The sequence below is a fragment of the Ornithorhynchus anatinus genome, chromosome 3 (assembly GCF_004115215.2).
Source record: "Ornithorhynchus anatinus isolate Pmale09 chromosome 3, mOrnAna1.pri.v4, whole genome shotgun sequence".
Taxonomy (NCBI): Eukaryota; Metazoa; Chordata; class Mammalia; order Monotremata; family Ornithorhynchidae; genus Ornithorhynchus; species Ornithorhynchus anatinus.
The window spans coordinates 88,741,420-88,768,932 of record NC_041730.1 but is presented as its reverse complement, the minus strand read 5'-3'; the positions used below and the strand labels follow the sequence as shown (position 1 = coordinate 88,768,932).

Sequence of the window (27,513 nt, the reverse complement as noted above, 5' to 3'; positions counted from 1 at the left end):
GACATATTAATATAAAGTTACAGATCTAATCAGTTAATCAGTGGTATTTATTGAGTGCTTAATCTGTTCAGAGCACGGTACTAATTGGGAGAGTACAACAGAATTAGCATTGTACGTAAGTGCTATACTGTATGCAGCACATAGAATATAATTTCTACCGAGAAGCCCTCAGTAGTTTTAAACCCCCTGTCCCCCCAAATCAAAGTCCAGCCAACACTCTACCAGGGGTGGGTGGCAGGTGAAACAGCTACAAAAAGGGGTAGATTTGCTGGATTCCAGACTGTAAGGTCGTTGTGGGCGGGGAACTTGTCTACCAATCCTATTATATTGTACTCTCTCAAGTGCTCAATACAGTGCTCTGCACACAGCACTCAATAAATACGATTGATTGGATTTCTTCCATCATTGGTGAACCACCTTGGGCATCTCTCCCGGTGGCCGGGCTCAGCAGCTATCTTGAAAATCTCTCTTTGATATCAGGGAATGTGTCTGTATATTGATGTGTCTCTAGACTGTGACCTCGTCTCTAGACTGAGCTCGTTGTGGGCAGGGCATGTGTCTGTTGTTGTAGCGTACTCTCCCAAGTGCTTGGTGCAGTGCTTTGCACACAGTACGCGCTCAGTAAATTCGATTGAATATTGTGACAGTGTACTCCCCCAAGTGCTTAGTACAGGGCTGTGCACACAGTAAACCCTCAATAAAGATGATCGAATGAATGCATACATAAAGAAGGCCTCGGTGACTCCCCAAATGGCTCCCCTGGCAATTGCCTACTTCTCTGTGCCACGACATTGACACACTTTTGTGGTTCCTTTGGCTATAAATGTGTGGTGCGCCTGCACCACAATGCCTCCCCTCAAGCCCGGCTGTCTTGTGGCTTCCAGCGTCTCAGCAGGAACACAACCGACAAGAACTAGAGAACATAAGTAGTCCTCACTCGGCTTCTTGGTGACAAAGTTTTCATGACCGCACTGAGGCTCAGTGTTCATTTCCAGTGGGAGACCCCATCCTCAACAATAGGCTTTAAAGCCCTCTTTAAAGCACAGTCCTTTTATGGTAAATCTCACTGTGGCCCCCTCGTTCATCATACCATGCTTTTTCACCGTGCCTTTTCGTTAATCATTCGATTGGGGTTTATTGAGCGCTCACTGGGCAGACCACTGTACTAAGCACTTGGGAGAATATAATACAGATCACGGTTAAGGCATTGAAACTTTCATGCAGCTACGTGAGCCCTTCTAAGAACCATGCAGTGTGATGTCAGAAGATGTGTCTGTTTATTGTTTTATTGTACTCCCCCAAGTGGGAAGCAGCATAGCATAGTGGATAGAGCACAGAGCTGGGAGTCAGAAGGTCATGGGTTCTAATCCCAACTCCGCCACTTGTCTGCTGTGTGACTTTGGGCAAGTCACTTAACTTCTCTGTGCTTCAGTTACCTCCTCTGTAAAATGGGGATCGAGACTGTGAGTCCTATGTGGGACAAGGGACTGTGTCCAACCCAATTTGCTAGTAACCACCCTGGCACTTAGTACAGTGCCTGGCACATAGTAAGTGCTTAAAAAAATACCATAATTAGTAGTAGTAGTACAGTGCTCTGCACACAGTAAGTGCTCAATAAATGCTATTGAATGAATGAAAGATGTGGTTCGTGGATGTGTATATGTGTGTTTGTGATGTCAGACACAGTAGCCCCCCACATTATGGGACACCTGGGTTTGCTCTGACCTGTTCATTATTACATTTCCTTTGGCGGGAAAACATTTAGAAGGATGTTCCGGTGTTATCCCATATTATGAACCTTGTCCCTCTCCGAAAATCAAGTTATGCTGTATGTATTTCAATGATAAAATAACCCCTCTGAAACTGTGGAACATATATATTCTTATTCTGAGACTAAGTTAAATGGAAATCAGATCTAGCACTAACTTAGGAAATGTGGGATTTTAGAAATAAAGATGAACGCCCCATTGGCAAAAGCTAATATAACACCGGGAATCACTTAGCAGACCTTGAAGTAATGTGGACTTGGTACAGAGCGTTTAAAAGGCGCTGGAACGGGAATAAAAATATCTGGAAGCTTTGATGTTAGTGATCACAAGGCCTTATTGATGCCTCTGCTCTGGTGCTCCATGCGTGAGTGTGTACAACTAAGAAAATAAACACAAGCTATAAACATTTAGCGTGGTCCTAAAAGAAATCAGGCCGTGTGTCTAATGAAAATCAGACGTGCCTATAAAAAAAAAGAATATATTCAGCCCTCTCTTTTGTAATTCTCTTTTTATTTGGATTTCACGAGGACCTGTGTAAGTGGGGAACTGAGTATATTTGTCTCATAGGGAGCTGGACTTTTTTCCCCCCTTTAGTAGTTATGGAAATAGTAGGATAGATAGTAGGGGGAAATAGGGGAAGCAGCAACAGCAGTGGCATTTATTCAGCACCTACTTGGGGCAGTGCACTGTACTAGATGTTTGGGAAGTACAGAATAATGAAGCGATACATCTTCCCCTCTAGTGGTTATAAGAAAGAGTAGAGGGAAATCGGGGAGTTGGGGGGTGAGGGGGAATAGTGGTTGTTTTGATAATAATAGCAGCAGCGTTTATTGAGCACCTACTTAGTGCAGTGCACTGTACTAGATGTTTGGGAAATACAGGGTAATGAACCGATGCAGTTCTGTCCACAAGGAGCTTAAACTAGTTGGGGGAGGCAAACATAAAAAAAAATTTACCACTAGAATGGTGAAAATAAATAAATTGAAGAGACATGCTAAAGAGGATGTAAATATGTTCCTAAGTGCTAAACTTGGTTGAAGGGACGATATGGCTCAGAGTATTGGGAAGTGATTAGAGAAACAGCATGGGGTAGTGGATAGAGCATGGTCCTGGCAGTCAGAAGGTAATGGGTTCTCATACGGGCTCCGCCATTTGTCTGCTGTGTGACCTTGGGCAAGTTGCTTAACTTCTGTGTGCCTCAGTTACCTCATCTGTAAAATGGGGATTGTGACTGTGAGCCCCGGGTGGGACAGGGACTGTGTCTAACCTGTTTTGCTTGCATCCAACCCAGTGCTTAGTACAATACCTGGCACATAGCAAGCACTTAAAAAATAGCAGAATTATTTTTATTATTATTCAGAGACAGCTTGATGGAGGCGGGAGATTTTTGGAGGGATTTGAGGGGCTACTGCTGGGTGTCTGATGGTGGGAATGGAGTTCCAAGCAGGAGCAAGACAGAGGTGACAGTTTGAAGGTTAGCTTGGGAGCAATAAAGGCAAGGAGCTAGGAGAATAGCCAAGGACTGGACTAAGCACTGGGAGAGATAGAAGATAATAATAATAATGTTGGTATTTGTTAAGTGTTTACTATGTGCAGAGCACTTTTCTAAGCGCTGGGGTAGATACGGGGTAATCAGGTTGTCCCACGTGAGGCTCACACTTAATCCCTATTTTACAGATGAGGTAACTGAGGCACAGAGAAGTTAAGTGACTTGCCCACAGTCACACAGCTGACAAGTGGCAGAGCCGGGAGTCGAACCCATGCCCTCTGAGCCCGAAGCCCAGGCTCTTTCCACTGACCCACACTGCTTCGCCCAAGATCATCAGGTCCCTCATGAAGTTCACAGTCTGTAGGAGAAAGTACAGGGATTGAATTCCCATTTTGCAGTTGAGGGAACTGAGGCAAAGAGAAGCGAAGTGATTTGCTCAAGGTCATAGAGCAGGTAAGTGGCAGAGCTGAGATGTAGGTCAGACTTAACTTCTCTTCTGGGTACAAATAGACTTCTCCAACATTGTTTAGTCCTTAACCATCCACAAGCGTTGGTAAACCCAGGGTGTCTAGGGCATTGTGGAGATGCAGGGGGTCTGGGAGTCAGAGGACCTCGGTTCTACTCCTAGCTCTGTCATGTGTCTCCTGGATGATTTAGGGCAAGTCACTTCACTTTTCTGTGCCTCTGTTCCCTCATCTGTAAAATAGGGATTCAGTCCTACTCCCTTCTGCTTAGACTGTGAGTTCGTGTGGTACAAGATTAACTTGTATCTATCCCAGCACTTAGAACATTGCTTGGCAAGTAGTAAGCGCTTAAGTATAATAATAATAATAAGGTCCTCTGACTCCAAAGCCCCTGTACTTTTTCAGTTGTCAGTGTTGTTTCCCATGCTCACAGTCTTAATCCCCATTTTACAGATGAGGTAACTGAGGCCCAGAGAAATGACTTGCTCAAAGTCACCCAGCAGACAAGTGGCGGAGTCAGGATTAGAACCCAGGTCCTTCTAACTCTGTTCTATCCAGTAGGCCACAGAGGCTGCTTCACTTTGGCCAGTGTTTCCCTAAGGATGATTGTAAAATCCTTGAGGGCAGAGATTATGTATTAACTCTACTGTAGTAACTCAAGGGCTTACTATGGTGCTCTGCACAAAGTAAGCACTCAGTAAGTACAATTGATTGTATACTGAGCCATACTGAAGATATCCAGTGAAACCTGATCAAAATGTCATTTGAACTAACTCGATGAAGAGAAACAACCTAGGGCACACAACTAAAAGTGTGAAGTAGGCACATCTCCTCCAAGAGGTCTTTCCTGACTTAAGCTCTCTTTTTCTCTTCTCCCATTCCCTTCTGCATCACCTTGACTTGCTCCCTTAACACATCCTCCCTCTCAGCCCCACAGCACTTATGTACATAACTATAGTTTATTGATTTATATTAATGTCTGTCTCCCCCTCTAGACTGTAAGCTCTTTGTGGGCAGGGAATGTATGTTATATTGTTTTACTGTACTCTCCCAAGAGCGTAGTATAGTGCTCTGCATACAGTAAGCACTCAAAAAATGTGATTGACTGCTTGACCCCTAGTAAGCACTTAACAGATACCCTTAAAAAAATTGAAAACATAAGGCATCCCTACACACACACACCACCACACACACACCACCATTACCACCCCCACCCTACCAGATTTGCCTTGTGGAAGTTTTCAGTTTATGCCAAATGGAAATCAAAATCCAGTAAAAGGATACTTTTCATCTCTTGTAATCTGGTTGCGTGTTTGTCATTCCAGATCACTCAGACTGGCCTACTTAAAATAGACTCCTTTCAGATCCTTTAGCATTGAACAATCCCTGGCTCTGAAAAATCCCTTCAAGGGCATATTTCTATAGTTTGGGAGCCCTCTTCTGGACATATTACTACTATATTTCCCCCCCTTGAATTCCCATCATTTTCTATTTACTTATAATTACTGAATTAGTCATTATGACTTTATTCACAATAGTACGAGTCCCTGCTTAATGTCATCTGCATGTATACTTATATCAGAAACAATAATCTTACTCATAGACAAACTTGGAAATGTCATTTCCCTAAAATTGAGTAGTTTCCTGTCTTTCTCTCCCCCACCTTCCTCCTTTCCTCTCTTTACCTCCTTCTTTTAAAACTATCAAACAAAGCTTTCATGATTAAATAGGAATGTAAATTCATACCAATGATCTAAGATTTTGAAGTGGAGTTTTTTTGTAAACATATGCCAGTACAGTACTTTTGAAAATGTCTGAAAAAAAGTGTTGTCCCGCGCTGTCAGAAAAAAAAGGCACATTGTGTCAGCAGACTGGAGCTGGCCATTATCTATGCTTAACTGAAATGGGCCATAATCACTCCATTCAAGTAAATGGAAGCATTTTAAAGGTAGTGGAAGGGAAATGCTTAAGCCAAGGTTTGCTTTTGAGTAGGTGCCTGTAACCTTTGGCTTTAGATCATTATCTGGCTCTTCTTGAAACCAAATGTGACTCAAAGAGGAGAAATGGAGAAGCATTTAAAACCTTCCCTGAAAGTCTCAGACTTTTGTGTTTTATCTACCCCTCGACTTGGTACAGTGCCTGGCACATAGGGAGTCCTTAACAAATCCCATTAAAAAAAGTGTGTAGGAGGTGTGTGGTGGGGAGGCTTCCCGCCTGACGAGCACAACGCAAGTTTCTGCGACTGTGTGGGATACTATATTCATTCATTCATTCAATAGTATTTATTGAGCGCTTACTATGTGCAGAGCACTGTACTAAGTGCTTGGAATGCACTGTATCACCACCTGTCCAAGTGCCATTGGCAGACCGGGTGCCACCGTGTACCCAGATGCCAGGGCAGATAGTTCGCCACCACCAATGCAGATGCCGTGGAGGAGAATGCACCACCACCTACCCAAGTGCCATGCTCAAGTGGCAGGACACAGGGCAGGTAGGGAAGGCTTTCCATTCAGAAATCAGCTGGAAGGGTGGTGATGATGACTGTAAGCTTCTCGTGAGCCAGAAATGTGTCCCTTTATCATTAGTGTACTCTCCCAAGCCTCACTCTCCCAAAACTCACAGAGTTTTGCATACCATAAGTGCTCAGTAAATACGATTAAACGATGACGATGTTATTCATTAAGCGTTTACTATGTGTCAAGCACCCTTCTAAGCCCTGAAGTAGATACAAGCTGATTGGGCTGGATGCAGTCCCTGTCCCACATTGGACTCACAGTCTTAATCCCCATTTTACAAATGAGGGAACTGAGGCCCAGAGAAGTGAAGTGACTTGCCCAAGGTCACACAGCAGACAAGCGGCAGTGTCGGGATTTCTGACTCCCAGGCCTGTGCTCTGTCCACTAGGCCATGCTGCTTCTCGAGGAAGGAGACACGATCTCTGCTGCCCACGACCTACCCACATGGGCATCTTCCCACCCCTCCTTTTACCTCCTTTTATCTCCCCTGCACTCCTCTCCCTCTCCCCTGCTGCAGGCCACCACAGCTGATGTTACTCTGAAATAACAATGCCAGCACAGTGATGTTGTCACTCAGCTAGATTGTAAACTCCCTGAGGACAAGGTTCATGCCTACCAACCCCATTATATTGTACTTTCCTAAATGAGAAGCAGCGTGACCTAGCGGGAAAGAACACCGCCCGGCAGTCAGAGAACCTGGGTTCTGATCCTGGCTCTGCCAGGATTGTCTTGTCTGCTCTGTGACCTTGGGCAAGTCTCGGGAGAATTTTATTTTTTGACCTTCCCATGCTCAAAGTTCTGCAGAAAGCCCTCTTCTTCCAGGATGCTTTCCTTGATTTAAATCCCAACACCCCCAAGTCATATCATTTGTTCCAAGCGCTTAGTACAGTGCTCTGCACATAGTAAGCACTCAATAAATACTATTGAATGAATATCAGCTGAACAGCCATCCCTTAGGATTTATGGTTTTCTACCCCTCCTTAGGACCTATGCATACCAAATATGGTTATTCAGTTATTTACTCTGTTATTTCATCTTGGCATATTCTTACCTATCTGATCCATGCTCTTCTTATTCTCCCATTATGTGTAAATAGTTTTTATATCTGTCTCTCCCCATTGTATTGTAAGCTCCTTGTGGGAAGAGAACTTGTGTTTTGCTTACATTATACATTGCGAAGCGCTTCGTACGCTGTGTTACCCACTGTAGGCAAGGCTCAGTGGAAAGAGCTTGGGCTTCGGAGTCAGAGGTCATGGGTTCGACTCCTGGCTCTGCCACTTGTCAGCTGTGTGGCTGTGGGCAAGTCACTTAACTTCTCTGGGCCTCAGTTACCTCATCTGTAAAATGGGGATTAACTGTGAGCCTCAAGTGGGACAACCTGATGATCCTGTATCTTCCCCCAGCGCTTAGAACAGTGCTCTGCACATAGTAAGCGCTTAACAAATACCAACATTTACTTCTACCCTGATATTCGAAGATGATGCTTCCGACAACTTTTGTGAGGTCTTCACATGGCTGTCTTTTTTGGTCCTGCTCCTGGGGACCTATCCACTATTCTAAAGCCACTATGTAATCAGTATCAAGGTTTTATTAAGTCATAGGCATCTCCTAAGTCTGATTCTTGGTATTGTTGGATTGTCTGTTCCAGCCATAAAACCACATCAATCCGTCACTTCATCATTAGACTTTGAAGTATTTTGTTTACTTAATCAACTGCACTCCTCAAGAACCTCCAGTGGTTGCTCATCCACCTCGGCACCAAACAGAAACTCCACTGGCTTAATGCACTCAGTCAGCTCTTGCGCTCCTTCGTTACCTCACTGATTTCTTACTATAACCTAGTTTGCACACTTTGGTCCTCTACTGCCAACTTTCTGTACCTCTTTCTCATCTATCCGCCCGCGACCCCTTGTCCATATCCTCCCTTCCCCCTCCATGTACCACAGACACCATTCTCCCCATCTACAGACCCTTATTAAAATCACATTTCCTCCAAAAGACCTTCCCCAGTTAAGCCTTCTTTACCCCTACTCCCTTTCCCTTTTGTGTCGCCTTTCCACTTGGATCTGGGAAGCAGCGTGGCTCAGTGGAAGAGCCTGGGCTTCGGAGTCAGAGGTCATGAGTTTGACTCCCAGCTCTGCCACTTGTCAGCTGTGTGTCTGTGGGCAAGTCACTTCACTTCCCTGTGCCTCAGTTACCTCATCTGTAAAATAGGGATTAACTGTGAGCCTCACGTGGGACAACCTGATTACCCTGTATCTACCCCAGCACTTAGAACAGTGCTCTGCACATAGTAAGCGCTTAAATAATACCAACATTATTATTATTATCTGTACCTTTGTATCTACCCCAGCACTTAGAACAGTGCTTGGCACATAGTAAGCGCTTAAATACCATCATTATTATTACCCTTTAGGCACTTGATATTCAGCACACCCTCAGCCCCCCAGCAATTATGTACTTAATGGTAATTTATTTAAATTAATGTCTGTCTCCCACTCTAGAATAGAATCTCTTTGTAGACTACCAACACTTTTGTACTGTCCAAGGAACATAGTATACTGTTGTTGATAGATTATATGAAAAAGCGCTTTTCAGCACAGCAAGTGGTGAAATCTCCCCACATAAATCATGTTTAGAGAAGCAGCGTGGCCTAGTGGATAGAGCACTGACCTGGTAGTCAGAAGGTCATGGGTTCTAATCCTGGCTCCTTCACTTGTCTGCAGCGTGACTTTGGGCAAGTCACTTCACCTCTCTGCTTCAGTTACCTCATCTGTAAAATGAGGATCGAGCCCGTGGGGCAGGGACCGAGTCCAAACTGATTAGCTGGTATCTACCCCAGCACTTAGTAAAGTGCCTGGCACATAATAATAATAATAATGATGGTATTTATTAAGTGCTTACTATGTGCCAGGAACTGTACTAAGCACTGGGGTAGAAACAAGGTAAGCAGATTGTCCCATGTGGGGCTCACAGTCTTAATCCCCATTTTACAGATGAGGTAACTGAGGCACAGAGAAGTTGAATGACTTGCCTAGGTCACACAACTGACAAGTGGCGGAGCCGGGGTTGGAACCCACGACCTCTGACTCCCCAGCCGGGCTCTTTCTACTGAGCCACACTTCTCCAGCCACACTGCTTCACTATAGCAACTTACCTTCATACATGGTCTATTTATATGGTATTTATCAATCGATGGTATTTATTGAGCACTTGCTATGTTTAGAACACTATACTAAGCATTTAGGATTTATGATTGATTTTCAGTGTCGATGGAGTCTTGTCAAGAAAGATGAATAAGCCTTGATTCTGACACTTCAGGATCAAGAGCCTGCCCGAGTTAAACTGCCTTTGGTTGTAATGGTCTGTTTGGAACCTGATGATCTTCTATCTACCCCAGCATTTAGCACAGTGCTTGGCATATAGTAAAGCTCTTAACAGATACCATTATCATCATGAAAAAGGAAGTCTGGGGAAGTGGGGTTTTTTTTTCAGTGTTATATAATAATAATTAGGGTATTTGTTAAGAGCGTACTTTGTGCCGGGCACAGTACTTAAGCGCTGGAATAATGGAATAAAGCCATGAGTAGTCTCAACAATAAACTCCCTAAGATTTGTAATAGAGTACATTTTCTCCATTGCAATAAGGCCTTTGAGTTTATAGCAAACATAATGTGGACAACTCCACATTCACTCTGTTGATCATAACTTGTGTTTTGACCCTGCGTTTTGGATAGAACTTTGTTGGGGAATTAGGGTTTGTTTGTCCAACACGATGAGTATTGCACTGGGAGTTTTCCTTAAATGCAGAGTTCTGCGCGTACACAACCTCCACATTCCAGAGCTTAGAAAAGTGCTCGGCACATAGTAAGCGCTTAACAGATACCATTACTATTCTAGGAAAAAGGTGTTTATTCAGTGTAAGCAAATTATCCACTAACAAACTATTTTTGAACCAGCAAAATAATCCAGCATTCTCCTACCTGGAAATGGGACATTAGGGATTAACGTCCAGAGTGACCAAAGACTCCAAATTGTGCTTTTCAGTTGATATTTGCATGTTCTCTTAATTCGGTAGTTAGTTTTGAAATGTGGTTCGCTCTACTAGGTGCTTTCCTAAAGCTGTATAAAAAGAATCATCCAAGTCTCCCATCGTCCATTCCAAGTTCTGCCAAATTCTCCCCGGTAGCAACTTCGAGCATCTCTGCAACATCTCTTAGTCTTCTGTCTTTTTATGGGATTTGTCCAGTGCCTAGAACAGTGCTTGGCACGTAGTCAACACTTAACAAATACCATCATCATTGTTATTATTATTATTATCATGAAGCGTTTACAATGTTCCAGACACTATACGAAGCGCTGGGGTAGATGCAAGTTAATCAAGTTGGACACAGTCCTTGTCCCGCAAAGTGCTCACAGTCTTAATATCCATTTGACAGATAGGTAACTGAGGCAGAGAGAAGTTAAGCGATTTGCCCAGGGTCACACAGCCGATGAGTGTTGGAGCCGGGATTAGAACCCAGGTCCTTCTGATTCCCAGGCCCTTGAACAAATACTGCTGGTAAAGCCCGTTTCAATCTGAACTAAATGCCTGCAGGGTGGACAACATAAAGGCTATATTCCTGCAAAGGGGCTCCGTCAACTCAAATGGTCTTTAAAATGGATGATTATTCTTTCTTTGGCTTTTCAGGTTTGTACTTTAACAAAGGAAGATAACCGTTCAGTGGGTGCAGTTCCCAAAGACGAGCAGCTCCACGTGCTACCTCTCTATAAAATTTCCCAGACGGATGAGTTTGGTACCGAGGAGGGACTGGAAGCCAAGATCAAAACCGGGGCCATTCAGGTGCTTACGGCCTTTCCCAGAGAAGTGCGGATGTTAGCTGAGCCAATGAGAGCCACTAAGAAAAAGAAGCCAGATACCCGGAAGACACCAGTTGAAAAGATAGCACTGTCCGAGAAGAAGCTTTCAACCCCAATTAAGCTGAAGAATGGAGCTCCTGAGAGTCACGGCAAACCTCTGCAACATTTAGGTGAATGATCCCTATTTGGCGTTGACAGAACTTGTTGACCAAAGAAATGGCATTCTCTTCAGGAGTGATCCTTTCCAGGAAACAGGTTGGAATCTCCCCTTGGGAGTGACAGGTGAATCTTGGTCCTGGAGACCAAGAGGAATTATTATCTTGTATCTATCCCAGTGCATAGAGCAGTGCCTGATGTCCAATAGGCGCCAAACGAATAGTCCAGTCAGGGGGAGTGGTTAGCACGGTGCCATTTGTACTGTGTCTCCCTGTGCCTTCTGGAGCAGTGATTCAATCAATCAGTCAGCCGGTCGTATTTCCTGAGCGTTTACTGTGTGCAGAGCACTCTACTAAGCGCTTGAGAGAGTACAGTATAACAGTATGACAGACACATTCCCTACTCACAGTGAGCTTATAGTCTAGAGAGAGAGACAGACATTAATATGTATAAATTACGGAAATGCTATGGGACCGGGATGGGGAATGAATGAAGGTGGAAAGTCAGGGCGACAGAGAAGGGAGTGGAAGAAAAGGAAAAGAGGGCTTAGCCCTCTTGGAAGAGATGGGCCATCAGTAAGGCTTGAAAATGGGGAGAGTAACTGTCTGTTGGATAGGAAGAGGGCGTCCGGTTCAGAGGCAGGACGTGGACGAGAGGTCGGTGTTGAGATGGACGAGATCAGGATACAGTGAGTAAGTTGGCATTAAAGGAGTCCAGGTCAGAGGCAGGACATGGACGAGAGGTCGGTGTTGAGATAGAAGACGAGATCAAGATACAGTGAGTATGTTGGTATTAGAGGAGCGAGGGCTGGGGATTGCAGTGAAAATTTACAGTTATGACAGGGCTGCAGCACACTCTAGAATAGTGCCGGTGTTGTGTTCAGAGTGTCATAACCCAGCAGGTAACTGTGTTAGTAGCTACTGTAAATTGTGTCACCCACCCTATCCAGCTCTTTTTCAGGATTCCTCTTTGGTCTGTCCACCTTTCTCAACATCTTGGGTGGGTTTTGATGCCTCACCACTGAAAGAGAAGCAGTGTGGTCTAATGGATAGAGCAAGGACCTAGGAGTCCATAGGACCTGGGTTCCAATCCCGGCTCTGCCACTTGTCTCTGTGTGGCCTTGGGTAGATCACTTCACTTCTGTGGGCCTCAGTTCCCTCATCTGAAAAATGGGGATTAAGATTGTGAGCCCCATTCATTCATTCATTCATTCATTCATTCATTCATTCAATCGTATTGATTGAGCGCTTACTGTGTGCAGAGCACTATACTAAGTTCTTGGAGAGTACAATTCGGCAATAGATAGAAACAATCCCTACCCAACAACAGGCTCACAGTCTTGAAGGGGGAGACAGACAACAAAACAAAACAAGTAGACAGGCATCAATAGTATCAAAATTAATGAATTATGTAAATACCCATCATTAATAAAATATATAGAATAATAAATATGTACATATATACATAAGTGCTGTGGGTCAGGGAGAGGGGTAGAGCAGAGGGAAGGAATTGGGGTGATGGGGAGGGGAGAAGGGGCAAGGTCTGGGAAGGCCTCCTGGAGGAGGTGAGCTCTCAGTAGGCCTTTGAAGCGGGGAAGTGAGCTTGTTTAGCGGATGTGGAGATCGGGAACTGGATCCAACCTGATTTGCTTGTATTCGCTCTAGTGCTTAGTACAGTGCCTGGCACAGAAGTAAGTGCTTAACAAATACCACACATTATTATTATTATTATTAATATATTATCATAAGAAGCAGCCTGGCCTAGTGGCAAGAACAAGGGCTTGGGAGTCAGAGGACATGGGTTCTAATCCCGGCTCCACCACTTTGCTCTATGACTTTGGGCAAGTCACTTAACTTCTCTGCCTCAATTACCTCATCTGTAAAGTGAAGATTAAGACTATGAGCCCCATGTGGGACAACATAATGACCTTGTGTCTACCCCAGTGCTTAGAACATTCATTCATTCACTAGTATTTATTGAGCACTTACTATACGCAGAGCACTGTACTAAGCGCTTGGGATGTACAATTTGGCAACAGATAGAGGCAGTCCCTGCCCAATAATGGGCTCACAGTCAGTGCTTGGCACATAGTAAGCATTTAACAAGTACCATTATTATTATTATCATTATTACTATCACCATCATCATCATTATTATGGCCTGGTCCCACTAGACAGTCCCCTGGTAATAATAGTGATGCTAATTGTGGTATTTATTGAGCACTTACTATATGCCAAACACATAGGACAGTCATGTCGGACACAGTCACATCCTAAACAGGAGGAGAACAGGTATTCTATCCCTGTTTCATAGATGAGGAAACCGAGGCATAGAGAAGATAAGTGGCTTGCTTAAAGTCCCAATGCAGGAAAGAGGCCGAGGCAGAATCAGAACACAGGTCCTCTGACTCCCAGCTCTATGCTCTTTCCAGTAAGTTACACTGCTGCTTACTCATAGAATATCCAGTTTCCCAGCATAATACTCTTTCCACTGGGCCAGCAGCAAGACAAGTTATATAAAGGAAAAATAAGTGGAACATGAAGATGTCTGGGCTTTATCTATTCCAAGCAGGGGACCAAACTGCTGAAAAGCAGACTATCTGGAATAAAATCAGGTGAATGTCCATTCTATTCACTGTGATCACCTGAGTACCCTCCTTTGCTATTGACCCAATCAATCCATCCTATTTGACACAATCTAATATTAGAGAGAGTAGCAGCTGGGGTGGTCCCTTCCCAGGCCTTCTGGGCAGCCCATCGCTAGTTCCTCATTCAGTTGTTTTGGGGCTCTGCTTCTTCAAAGGACCAGACTGATACTTTCATGAACACGGAATGCTTTTTGCCCGTGACAGTGTCATTGTCATGAGGCAAATACAAGGAAGTTCCTAGAGGCTGGCAGTTTTCAAAATGTTAACTTTTGCAACAATTATTTTATGTACCAGATTAGAAGCTTTCTCTTTCTGGAATTGATTGGTCTAGAGAAACGCAAACTTTCCCATTCCGGTTATGTCAGTAGGTTTTCCCGTTACTGGTTTATTAGTAATAGTTTTTATAATAATAATAGTAATGGTATTTGTTAAGTGCTTAACTATGTTCCAGGCACTGTCCTAAGCACTGGGGTGGATACAAGCAGATCGGGTTGGACACAGCCCCTGTCCCACTTGGGGCTCACAGTCTCAATCCCCATTTTACAGATGAGGTAACCGAGGCCCAGAGAAGTGAAGTGATTTGCCGAAGGTCACACAGCTGACAAGTGGCAGAGTTGGGAATAGAACCCATGACCTTCTGACTCCCAGGCCTGTGCTCTATCCACTAGGCCATGCTGCTTCTCTGCAAGGCTCTAACTCTGTGCACTGCATTGTAGTAAGCACAGGAAAAAATGAGTGGATGAAAACATGTTCCCTGGCTTCCAGGGAACGCACAAAAGCTCACTGTGGGCAGGGAATGTGTGTGTTTACTGTTCTATTGTACTCTCCCAAGCTGTTAGTACAGTGCTCTGCACACAGTAAGCACTCAATACACACAATTGAATGAATGAGTTTTAAGAATAAAGGGGTGACAGAGGAGGGGTTGCCAACAGATATGTAAGAAAAGATGAAACAGTAAAAACACAAGAACATGATAATAATGATCAATCAATTGATCGATGGTATTTATTGAGCGCATAGCACATAGTAACTTTGTGCAGAGCACTGTATTAAGCACTTGGGAGAGTACAATACAACAGAATTAGCAGACATATTCCCTGCCCATAGCAATCACATAACTATTAAGCATTTACTGAGTTTCAAGCACCATTCTAAGCCCTGGGGTAGATGATAAGCTAATCAGGTTGGACATAGTCCAATCTTAATCCCCATTTGATAGATGAGGTAACTGAGGCCCAGAGGAGTGAAATGACTTGCCCAGCGTCACACAGCAGATGAGGCAGAGCGGAATTAGAACCCAGGTCCTTCTGTCTCCCAGGACCATGCTGTATCCACTAAACCATGCTGTTTCCCTGATAAGAGTCAAGGATGATAAAAAATAGAGTATCCTGGCTAGAGGAGCAGTATTTCAAGCTATTCCGGGGTTTAGAGTCCAACAGTCACAGTTTGCCACTTGAGCAGGAGTCTTGATAGAGTGTGAGAGTGAGCAGGAAGCAGGCCTCAGTGGTCCCTTGCAAGGGGATTGGCCGGAAAAATTTCGATTTTTTTTTTCCTCTCCAGTCAGACCTCTCTCCACCTTATTAATGAGAGTCGTAGCTGTCTCTGTTGGCTTTTCACTGGTCCTAGGGAAGGCGGGAGATAACTGCCGTTTCCTGTGAACCTTTGCATTTTTGTTTTTTGAATGCTCCCGTCTGAATAGAAGATTGAACATTTTAAGCTCCCTCTGAATAGAAGGTTGAACATTTTAACCCCTTTAGCTTTCACTGATTCTTTCAGCTGTGGAGCATGAATAACTCTTCATAACATAGAAACCTTTTCATTGTAGTCATTTAACCCTAACACTCTCTTTGCTGAATCACCTTTGTTCGTGTTCTATGTAGAATGGTGTTTTCAAACCAAGGGTCATGATTGCCCTGAGATAATATTAATAATAATAATAATAATAATAGTATTTGTTAAGCACTTACTATGTGTCAAGCACTTGTTCTAAGCCCTGGGGTAGATACAAGGTAATCAGGTTGTCCCACGTGTGACCTTGGACAAGTCACTTCACTTCTCTGGGCCTTGTCACCTCATCTGTAAAATGGAGATTATGACTGTGAGCCCCATATGGGACAGGGACTGTGTCCAACCTGATTACCCTGTATCTGCCCCAGCGCTTAGAACTGTGCCTGTCACATAGTAAGTGCTTAACAAGTACCATTAAAAAAACAAAGAAAAATGGCAGAGATGCAGTCTCTCTAGCCCAGCTCCGGCCCGCTTCCTATCAAAGTGGTGGCCAACTGTTCCCTCCTGTCAAGAGAGTGGAATATTTTTTCTGTTTTTCAGAGAGCACCATAAGCAAATAGAGCTTTAGGGCCTATACCTGTGGCTCTCAGCACCATGAGGGCAGCGCCATTATCTTAACCCCCACTGCTTTTTGAGCAGGAAGTAGACATCCCACCCATCTCTTGAAGCCAGAAACAGGCTGAGGGGGAACCAAGATGGCCACTCCACTCCTTCCACTCTACCAGCGGGACTCTGGGACCAGTGACGTTCCCATCCTCTTTACTAGATGGCACGCAAATTGAGGCTGCTTCTCGTGACCCCAAGGCAGCAGTGGCACCCAAGTGGGCTAGCCACGCCAGGAAGGGAAGGGCAATTCCTCATCCCCTAAGTTCCCACATGCACACTGGGTTGTAGCTGCCGTGGGCCAGTACGGTGGGCCGGCGCATGCTTAACACAGTCCCCACAGGCGCCAGAGAAAAAGATTTATCTCCCCGGCCTCTCCTTGTGCCTGCCAGCTCCAGAACCGACGGGTAAGGTGAGTGAGACGGCTGCAGAGGCAGGCTTGGTACTTTACAACTCTCTCACCCACTCTCCCCACTTTCCCAGATGAGAAGAACCAGAAATAAATATTCGTTCTTTCTTCCACTCTCTCTTGCTCTCTACCTCTTTTCTTTTCTCCCCATTTTTTTCCTTTCCCCTCAAACTCCTTCTCTTCCATTTAAATTGTATGTTTTCGGCTCTTCTGCACGAAACAGCCGCCAAACCCTGGGCTATACTATCAATGAAGCTTTTTGCTTAGAGCTGAGGGGGTTAATTGAGTAGGATCTTCCAGGATCCTCTGTTTCTGTCCTTTTTAAAAAAAAAAAAAATCAAAGAATGGGCAGAGATTGAAGCCATCAGCTGTTATTTTCATCTTTACCATTGAAGTACTTTTCCGAAATCTATGATCCACTCTTTCCCCATCTTTGCTGAATAGAAGGAAAACTTTATGTAACTCCAGGGATCCAGCAACCTCCTGGAGTCTGCTGACAGGAAAGCCAAGGGGAAATTCTCAGGAAAGCCCATAAAACCAAGTTTTTCTGTGCGCAGTCTAAACCTCTCAGGATGCTTTGCTTATAAATACATCAGTAACGGGAAGAAATCGGAAGACAGTGTCCTGTGGCAGCAGCCCAAAGAGCGAGAGATTCATTCTGCTCAACATGTAGCTACACTTTCAATTAACAGGACATCAACCAGGTTCCTGGGTTTTGTGGGGTTTTTTTTGAAATAACTACAGTAAGTTACATATCATGGCAGTTCCATCTCAAGTCTATTTTTGCAGGCTTTATTTTGTCCAGAGTCACACATCCGTGGCATAGTGGATAGAGCACGGGCCTGGGAGTCAGAAGGTCATAGGTTCTAATCCCGACTCTGCTACTTGTCTGCTGTGTGACCTCAGGCAAGTCAGTTCACTTCTCTGAGCCTCAGTGACCTCATCCATAAAATGGGGATTAAGACTGAGCCTCTGCGGGACGGGGACTGTGTCCAACCTGTTCTGCTTGTATCCACCCCAGCACTTAGTCCAGTGCCTGGCACAAAGTAAGCGCTAAAGAAGTTCCATAATTATAATTATTTTGATTATTATCAAATAGCTTGAAACCCTTAAAGGGAAGTCATGACTAGCGATGGCTACTTTAGACGGTATGAATCACACACGCGGTGGCCAAGCTGTTGTCCCTTGGTGACTTTTCGTTGCAGAGAAAGGGAGAGGCCATCGGTGTACTCACTTTCTTGCTTTTTTCCTTTCCTTCTCTCTGCTTAGGAAACCAAACCGAGACTTTTCAACCCGAAATAAAAGCGGAATCGCCAGAGCCGGTTTTCTCCATCAGACGTGCCGAAAACACTAAAACCTACTCAGCGATCAAACAGTTCTCTGCGCACCCCCCGCTGAAGGCAGCCAACTTACCTCCAAGTACCACCTCAAAGCCCGGTGTAGCGGCCACAGGCTCGTTCCAGAAAGATGCCGCGGTTCCCTACGGGTATTCAGAATGGGGGGGCAACCCGCCCCGCACGATGCCTTCCTCGAGGTGCATTGGTGCCAACGCCGCCAGCGGGGAGTGCCCGGCGATGTTGTGGCCTCGTTGTTTCGAGGCGGCCCCGGACCCGGCTCCCACCGCGCCAGACCGCCCCGCCCACGCCGACCCTCCGGCCGGTTCCCCCGAGCCGCTCGGCGCCGACGGGCCCATCCGTCGGCCCCTGCTCCTCCGCCCCCCTGCCTCCCGCTTCCCCGATGCTTGCAGCCCCACCTCGGTGACGGCCGACTCCGCGACGAAAGAGGCGGGCGAGGGAGAAGCCCGGAGCCTGGGCCCGCCCCCGGCAGACGGAGGGGGACCGGGGCCCGAGCCCGCCCGCCTCCCGACCCCCGTGGAGCGGAGAGACGCGGACGAGCCGCCGGGAGACGGGGAGGAGAAGGCAGAGGAGCTGTGGTCCGACAGCGAGCACAACTTCCTGGACGACAACATCGGCGGGGTGGCCGTGGCGCCGTCCCACGGTTCGGTGCTGATCGAGTGCGCCCGGCGGGAGCTTCACGCCACCACCCCCATCCGGAAGCCCAACCGAAACCACCCCACGCGCATCTCCCTGGTCTTCTACCAGCACAAGAACCTGAACGAGCCGAGGCACGGCTGGGCCGCCTGGGAGGCCAAGATGGCCGAGAGAGCCCGGGAAAAAGAGAGAGAGGCCGAGAGGTTAGGAACCGAAAACTCGGGTTTGAAACCCATCAACCGCAAGACCAAGCAGGCCAGCGAGAGCCCTGAGATTTTCTGTGAGGGAAACGAATTAAACCAGATTCCTTCCCGCAAAGCATTAACGGTCACTCATGACAACATCATCACAGTGTCTTCTTACGCTCTCACTCAAGTCGCCGGGCCGTACAACCGTTGGGTCTGAAGGCTCCTTCCTACCGTTGACTTTAAGCCTTGCCTTGGTGCAGTGTTACATTTCTTCCAGGTGCTGTTTAAAAGAACAAAATCATGTTGTAGTTTACTCTTTGCTCATCTCAACCATTTTAAGGCTGAGGTAAAGAAAAAAAACAACCGAAACCCCGGGGGAGGGGGTGGGGGGGTGTTTCTTAACTGTGACTTTATATTTTGACAATTGGTGGTGCTCAAGCACATTTTAAGCAAAAAAAAATACGAAAAAAAGGAAAAGGTTTTATAGTTTTTAATATGTTACTCAAGAACAGTTTTGGTTAGGTTGTTAACCTTGATAGAATCATTCAGTTTATTACCTTTAGGAATTTATACTTTGGTGCTTTAAATCAAGTCTGTTTACTATGAAACAAAAATCATTTTTAGGGAGTTTTAACAGGTCCACGTTCGGCGTAAAATCAAGTTCACAGTGTTAACTCTACACAGCTCTTGGTGCTTAACCACATCGAAACAGTTAAAAATAAGCTGAATTATTACTTCATGGTGCCATTGTTCCAACAACTTCCAATCATTGCTATAAAATCCAGAATCCATGTATACTTTTGAAAATAACCAATGAAATGTTCTCTCTAGAAAGAGTTCTCAGATGTATAAAACAATGAATTGTTCTCACTAGTAATGGTTGGAGGCTGTTTGTAAACTGTAAATATATATTTTAAAAGCACTTTCTATTTTTAAAATTAACTTGAAATAGTATAGTATAAGAATCATATTGTCTATTGTTTGTGCATATTCTACAAAAGAAATCATTTTATTCTTGCTGTGTAGAGTTCCATATTGTTACAACTGCAGTATGTAGACTGATAGTGTATATGGTTTGTGTTGTTTTTTAATTTCTCTTTTGCATTAAAAATATTTGTTACACATAAAGCAGTAATACAATGCAGAAACTGTTCATTATCTACAAAATTGAAATTAGGAGATATCTTGCCAATTCTTGTGGTTTGTGTTGCTATTGGGAGTTACAGGTAACATTTTGGTTGCTTTTAAAGATACGACCTCTGATTTACTTGAGCAATAAGGGCCCAATTCTGCAGTTTCTAGTCAGGCCACCACCCCCCATCAGTGAGAGTTTTTTTTTCTTTTCTCACCCTCTCTCTGTTTCTCTCTCTCTCTTTTCTTTCTGTCTCTCTCTGTGTCTCCCTCTCTGTCTCTGCCTCTCTCTATCTGTGTCTCTCTCTCTCTGTCTCTCTCTCCCCCTCCCCTGAATGGAGATGACAGTGTTGCCATTTATGTGGCTTAGAGTGGCTTAGATTGCTCCTATTGCCTCAAGGGTAATAGGTGGAAAAAATTAACCCCCTGGAATTGCCTTATTGTAAAAAAAAAAAATTCTGATCTGGACAGATATGAATTAAGTGTCGAAAAATTTTTATTTTTAAGGAGCCTGGGTAGAATACTTAAAAGCAAGTTTTACCCAAGACCATTCAAGAATGCTCTCCAGTCAGAGTAAGATTGCTCTGTCATTTGAAGTTGTTGGGTTTGGGGGTGTTTTGCTAAAAATCAAATTTTATAAAGCTTAGAACCCATGAATTTAGATTGGATTAGTTTTCAACTTTGAATTTTTTTCCCTTAACATTTCAGTGTGGGGAAAAAAATACGACGTATCCCCGAGTAGTCGATCAGTCGTATTTATTGAGCAATTACTGTGTGCAAAGCACTGTACCGAACGCTTGGGGGAGTGCAAAATAACCGAGTTTGGTAGGCACATTCCCTGCCCACAACGAGCTTACAGTCTAGAATAAGCATGGTTACTTGGGATGTAGAGTAGATCCTCCGTGATCAAAGTTGTCACTCCGTGTCCTAAATACTACGACATCCCGTTCTTCTTTTTCCTTCTTTTATATGTGTATTTATTAAATCGTAGGATAACCAATAACCAGACAGTAAGAAGGTGTTCCAAGCTAAACCTCTGTGAAGAATTCTTAATGAGATCTTCTTTTAATGCTGTACTTAATGGTGTGCTATTTAGTGGTGCTATAACAAAATACCCGGATTCTGAAGTGTCCAGATTCCTTGGGTGGATCTGAAACCCGATGGTGCTTTTTCCTTGGAAATGCCATAGGATTCAACCACAGCTGTTACTATATACTGTTTTGGTGCAAAAAACGTCCATTTATTTCATTTTTATTTTTTATATTCAGATCCAACTAAAGTTGCAATCTTTTTCCATTGATTTTCGTTGTAACTTCTTGTATTAAATTGTCTTAAATTCCCTGTGCTGAAAATTTTAGTTGCAAGTTTTTAACTAGTTCAAGTAAAGGAACATGAAGGGATTGTACATACCAATGAAAAGTCAAATGCTAGACCATCATCTTGTACCAGCAGTTTTCTGCTTCTTGAATATGTAAAATAGGAGTATTCATGAAAATTGTTTTAGTCTTTTGTGTGCCTTAGATTTCTGTTTGAAAACATGTATATTTTTGTGAGCCTAAGGTTTCATAGACATTTCAACTGTATATACCATAACTGGTTCATTGTTAATTGTTCCAGCTGCTTCAATACGCTATTTATTGATTAGACTATCAGGAATAAACAATTGCCCCTTGTTTAGCATTTTGGTCAGTTTCATATTGGAAATGCCAAATGTGCTAGGCTCAATAGAAATAGTGTAGCTCTCCAATGCTTTCATTCTCTTTTAGACATGTACCGTTAAAAAAAAAAAGCAAAAATCCTCCACCACTCAAACATTAGAATAGTTAATAACTTTCTTGATGGTACTGCTTAATCTAAACAGTACATTTTAGATAGTAAGCCCATACTTAATCGAATGGATTAGGACTAGCTACAGGGCAGTCATGTTACCAAGCTTGGAGGACTCTGTTTTTGAGTTTCTGCTTCAACTCTTTCCTTGTTCTTCTAAATCCAGGATGGGCTACTACTGGGACATTGAGGTGCTAAAAGAAATCCCTGTGGAAAGAGCAAAAACAGTGTGTTCATCCTCGAATGGCTAACAGTTTGAAAGGACCATTTCGACAGCACTGTCTGTGTCTGTAGCAAATGGAATCGATTATTGAAACCCAGACTTCTAAAATCAGCATGGATTTGTGCACTTGCATAGATCCGCTCCTGTTTGTTCTCTGTGTCTGGATCCTTAAGCTTCACGGGCATGCCCAGAAAAGGGTATTTCTGCATTTGGTTGCATTTGGTTACTCAACTGCAGTTGAGCTACCAATTTTTACACCCAAAGGAGAAGACCTAGCAGAAATCCCTTTCAGAATGTTTCCCAGACTGTATATAAGTATGGCAAAGATGCAGAGATGTTCAGTGATTATAATAATATATCGTATGTCTAATCTGTGGAAATCGAAGACCGTTTCCTTGAAAATTATGATGATTTCAGCTTGGCTGTCCTGGTCGGTCAGGCCCAGTAACATCAGTGTTTGACAGCATTTTAAAATGTCCTGATTCGGAGACTCATCCCCCGGGAGTTGAAAAATGCACGTGCTTCTTGTTTGGTGTGTGATGGGGAGAGATGTACAAATCTGTGGGGTTCTCCCCTGTGTACTCCTTGCTGACTACTGGGGCATTCTAAATGTTGATCTTTTGGGGCGCTCAAAAGATCAGAGTATGAGAAGATGCTTCCTCAACATTGGACTTTTGAAAGTTTAGCTCTGTCTTCCTCTTCCCAGTTACTTCTTGATTTCATTCTCCTCTTCCAGGGCATCTAGATGGGGAACCAAAATCCCAGGGTATCGGAGCTAAAAACCTAAGAGCTTTTCCTGATATCTCTTCATGCTGCAACTCCATTGCTGTCAATGTGAGATGTGTGCATGGTTGGTGCATGGCCCGAACTTCAGTAATCTCAACATGTTAGGTTGCATTTTTCTTTTTTTGGCACCTTGCCATAATCCCTTACAGAGGCCAGTTCTTGCAGCTACTAACGTTTTGGCCGCATTGGAAACATTCCCCCTTCCGCAGACAGGCCCTGTAAATAGCCCTCCATTGCATCGGTTCTGATTTATCCCTGCAAGACTGATGTTGAAATACCCCAACTCTCCCCCAACACACACAAACACACACACACAGACATGTTTTCTTAGGAATGCGAGCATCATCTCTGACTTTTATCGGTCAGGTCCTGAACAGGGGATTTGACTCTAGATGTAATTAAGCTAAAAAAAAGTTGATTCTGCCATAGTGGCAGCGGGGGTGGGGAGGGAGGACCCCAAAGAATTTCACATTCCCAGAACCTCACATTGCGAAGCACACACTGTATGTCCAACTCCGTATCGCATCGTATCCAGACAGATGAGCTTTGTCGGAAGAACATTCCCTGATTCCGCAATAGCCTTCTATCTCAAACACTTAATGAAGGCACGTTATGGCAGACTGGACTGTATTGTCCGATTACCATTGGAAGGTTAGTCATCCAGATGTTTATAGGTCATTAGGAGGAGAAATGCCAATTGTTCGCAAATGGTCCAGGGTTTTATTTGTGATGTTCTGCATCTTTAGTCTGTACTGGTTTCATCTTTCTAAAAAGTCTTCCAACCCTTATTATGCAACGTGGTGTGTGTGTGTATGTGACTGTGAGAGAGAGAAACTTACTAATTCCATATAGATATCTTGTTAGAGCCTGGTAAGTAAATTGAATCCATAGGTAAATTCCTTGGGAATACTGTATAGGACATAATTCAGCCCACACAGTTAGTTGGAAGCACATCAAGGAATTCTTCCCAAGTCAGTTGTTGAAAACCATCTACCGATTTTTTGTAATAAAAACTTTTCACACTTCTAGTATGTATGCAGTAAGAAACCCAATTCATTAAAACTGTGTATTCTTTTTAAGGAAATGATAGTTTTCAGACAACTTGCCTGCAGTAAAGGTTGTCGGAATTCTTCAGCATGGAATGACCGCATGCCAATTCCAACATGAGAGGTAGCTCAACGTCGCCGGGCCTCTCAATTACATTCTATAGCTTTTCTGAGGGAGAACTCCTTCTAATGTGTGGAAAAACTTTTTTTTTTAACCTGATTATAACTTTATCGTGAACTTGGAGATCTTAAGGGGAAATTGAAAAGAAGATTTGTTGATAAATGGGACAACCCCTCAAGAGAGAACGGGATTTGATTTGCCGAACAAATTGGAATCAGTCTTTTGCAGCTCAGAAATCCTCTCTGTAGCCCGGCAGATTTGCAGGGTTGCCAGATAATCATGTCGTGAGATAATTCGACGGAGAGGAGGCCGTGCTCTTTTTCCGTATACACAGAGGCACGGTGATGCGTCTCTTCTCCTTTTCGGAAAGCTGGGAGAGAAGAAAGAACTGATCTATCTCGGTCTTTCTCCAGGCTCCTGAGTAGTCCTCTCTACCTCAGTGGGACACAGCTCGGAAAAAGGCAAGTTCTTTCCCAAGCCCTGAGGTGCTATGCAGAAGTGGGGGCTCTCTAGATATTTGATCAACTGATCGTTTGATCAGTCGGTCTCATCTGATGATAACTCCCCGTTGCTGTTTCAGAGCTGAGAGTTCATTCATTGCTGGCGTGCTGTAGTTAATCTAAATCATTCGATCATTGGTGTTTACTGAGCACTTACTGTGTGCGGAACACTACTGAGAGCTTGGGAGAGTACGGTACAGTCGAGTTGGTGGGCACCATCCCTTACAGTATAGAGGGGGAGACCGTATTTAGAGTGGGAAACAAATGGCTGTGGACAAAGACGCAGTTGGATTTGAGGACCAGGGATTGCATATCCTTGCCTTCAGAGTAAAGACCTTCATATTTAAGAGGTTTTAATGATGCAAATTCTGCATATCTTACCTAGGATTGAGGTTCTAGGAGATGATCGGGAATTACTTGTGCCTCCTTCAAGTGGGCACGCAATTTTCTTTCATTTCCTCCAAATGTTTGAAAGTAACCACTTTGGTGTCTACATATGTATTTTTAGTGATTTTAACATGCAGTAAGTAGTGAACGGTAAAGCACGTTTTCCTTCAAACTGGTCCTCGTCTTATCTAACACTCAGTTCTCTGTTTGCTCAGTCTGGAATCCTTCTGGCTTTTTTTTCTGTTTCTTGCTTTGATTCCTGTTCCTTCTGGCCTCCCATAAAATACTGAAGTGAATTGTTTCAGACCCTGAAATCTTCCAAAGTCCATGTATTGCCTAAATTTCCCTGAGTTTAGACTGACCTTTACTTCATACCTGGAACTTTATTTTTTCTGCCCCAACACTTTCTGGTATGCCCTTATCATCGAATATCTATTGAGCAGCCTAAAAATATCCCATCTGTTGTGACTTTTGTGACCTGCTGTTCAGTAATAAGCTATCGGCACCTACCCTTATGTTCCTCCTGCTGTTCAATAACAAGCTATCAGGGCCTACCCATACATGCCTCCTTTACATTCATCACCTTCCTTTTCTGAAGATTCGGTTGCAGTTTTTTTCTTTTGAGCCCTCTAAACCTACACCTCTCTGAGCACCTTGAATTTATACCGTTTTAATGAGTTCACTTCTCTGAACTAGATTATCCTTTTGTCTCTCCTTACGATTCTCCTGAGCACATGCTTCCCCTTCATTTTATTTTCAAAATGGTCCACCCCCCTTTGACTTAAAATGCAATTTTCCCCTCCTTTCAAATGGTAAGATCTTCCTGTTTCTCTGCAGTAATGATTGACTCCAAACTTTTCTCCAATTATCTGCCTGCATTTTTTCCCTCCCTGCAGCTGATTTATTCAGAAGCACTTAATTGCACTTTCATTCCTTTTAGCTTCTTCCTACCTTTGAATTTGATTTTCCTCTTCTACGCATAGGACAGTTGTCAGGCTACACTTGCCAAGCTGTTCCCTCTTCTTCCTCTTTCATTTCCTATTTTACTTATGATATTTTGCAAATATCAACAGAAAGAAACCTGAGAGAAAGCTGCATGATTGTGTTAGCTAGTGTTGGTTCCAAAAGGTATTCAGTTTATCTTCTAATTTTGCAGTTTTTTATAAGTCAGGGCTCCTATTTGTTCTTATTGAGGTGTTTTACAAGGCTGGCCTGTCGGTGTCAAAGCACATATTTAGCTTTGATTTAATGAATCAGTGCTACTGTTTTACTGGGTTGTTGTTGTTTTTAATTCTTTCGCTCTTGGGTGCTGAGAAGACCCAAACCACTAATGGAGGAATAACTTCTTTTAAAAAAAAAAAGATGGCCTGTGGAAGGCAATATCCTAAAGCAGCCCTTCTTATACAGAATAAAAAATCTTATTGTAAATCTTATGTTCATTCAGTGAAGCTTTCCTACCGAGGGATGTGCTGGTCATCACTGATGATTCTTTTTTGGCAATATTCGTAGAACTGGGCCTAACACCTATTGGCTCTCTAAAGGACCATTCTGTAGTATCCTCCTTTCATTTTCCTGCAGCCTGAGCTTTCTGGGCTCAAGTGTAGCGCAACCTTTACCAGAGGGATATGGATGGTTTTGAGGTGCAGTTGCAAGATTTTCATTGACCCTCCCCCAATTGCCCCACTTCTCTGCTGATATCAAATCCAACAAGATGGCCTGAACCATCCGAGATCCCATCTGGGGTGAATGGGGAAGCGTAGGAAAGGATGCTGAATGTTCCCATACATTCTGGCTGTATTAACGGAGTTCAGTAATCATTTATCAGTACTCTGCTCCCGTTGTTACAAAATGTCTGGTTGAAAATACCGCCGCACAAAAGGAGCTTTGTGAGGAGAGGCAAAATAGTCCTTTTCATTCGGCAGGCTGTGAGTAATCTATTATTATTGTTGGTACTGATTAGAAGCATTTGTTGGGCATCATCCATGCGATAGGTACTTTGCGAGAAGTTTCTGAATCGCACTCCCACAATATAGCTACTTTTTGAATTCTGTGGGAGTCATTTTATAGATGTAGTAAATCCAAGGGCAGCTTTCACATTCTCAGTGTAACTTGTCTGAAAATTCTCCCCGAGCAGCAAACGCAGAACCCATCAGAAGACTGGAAAAAACCTCCAAATCTAGGACCTTGAAAATTTCTATTTTGATGGTAGAAGAAAGGAACAATATCTAGGAAGTTTCCTTTCGTAATGATAATATGTGAGGACATTAGAGAGGGTGTCACATAGAATTCCAGTAGGAACAATGTTCTCTTGTCCCAAAATCAAATATTCTGAGACTCTTTCCCCCCACTCCATGTGGTCAAGCTAGGAAGGTATGATATTCGAAGTAGAAAAAAAAATCGTCATCATATTCTCATTCTTCCTCTCTTTGGGATGCATTTACTACTCATTTTTTTAACTCTGAACTTTCTTGTTTGGGGATTTTTTTTTCTGTGATGGACCTACTGTATGTCATATTCCTTAAAAAATGAATAACTGTTCTAAAGCAACATTTCCTAAAGCCACAAATGCCTTCTTTTTAGTTCTTAACATCCAGAAAAAAAGTCTAAAAGGA

General features: G+C 43.7%; 1 protein-coding gene and 1 long non-coding RNA gene across 2 annotated transcripts in view; one reads left to right on the top strand and one right to left on the bottom strand.

Moving 5' to 3' along the window:
* Positions 1–19,445, top strand: part of TET1 (tet methylcytosine dioxygenase 1) — an 80,142-nt gene extending 60,697 nt beyond the window's left edge. Inside the window, exons 8-9 of the mRNA XM_029059995.1 lie at positions 10,929–11,268; positions 17,971–19,445. Of these exons, the coding sequence (XP_028915828.1) occupies positions 10,929–11,268; positions 17,971–19,097 (1,467 nt within the window). The 3' untranslated portion in view covers positions 19,098–19,445. The remainder of the gene's footprint in view (positions 1–10,928; positions 11,269–17,970) is intronic.
* Positions 19,036–19,547, bottom strand: LOC120638288. The gene is made up of 2 exons (XR_005659871.1): positions 19,438–19,547; positions 19,036–19,160 (listed from the first exon to the last, which is right to left on the bottom strand). It is a non-coding gene; the product is annotated as an uncharacterized LOC120638288 (long non-coding RNA).
* Between the last annotated feature and the right edge of the window lie 7,966 nt (positions 19,548–27,513).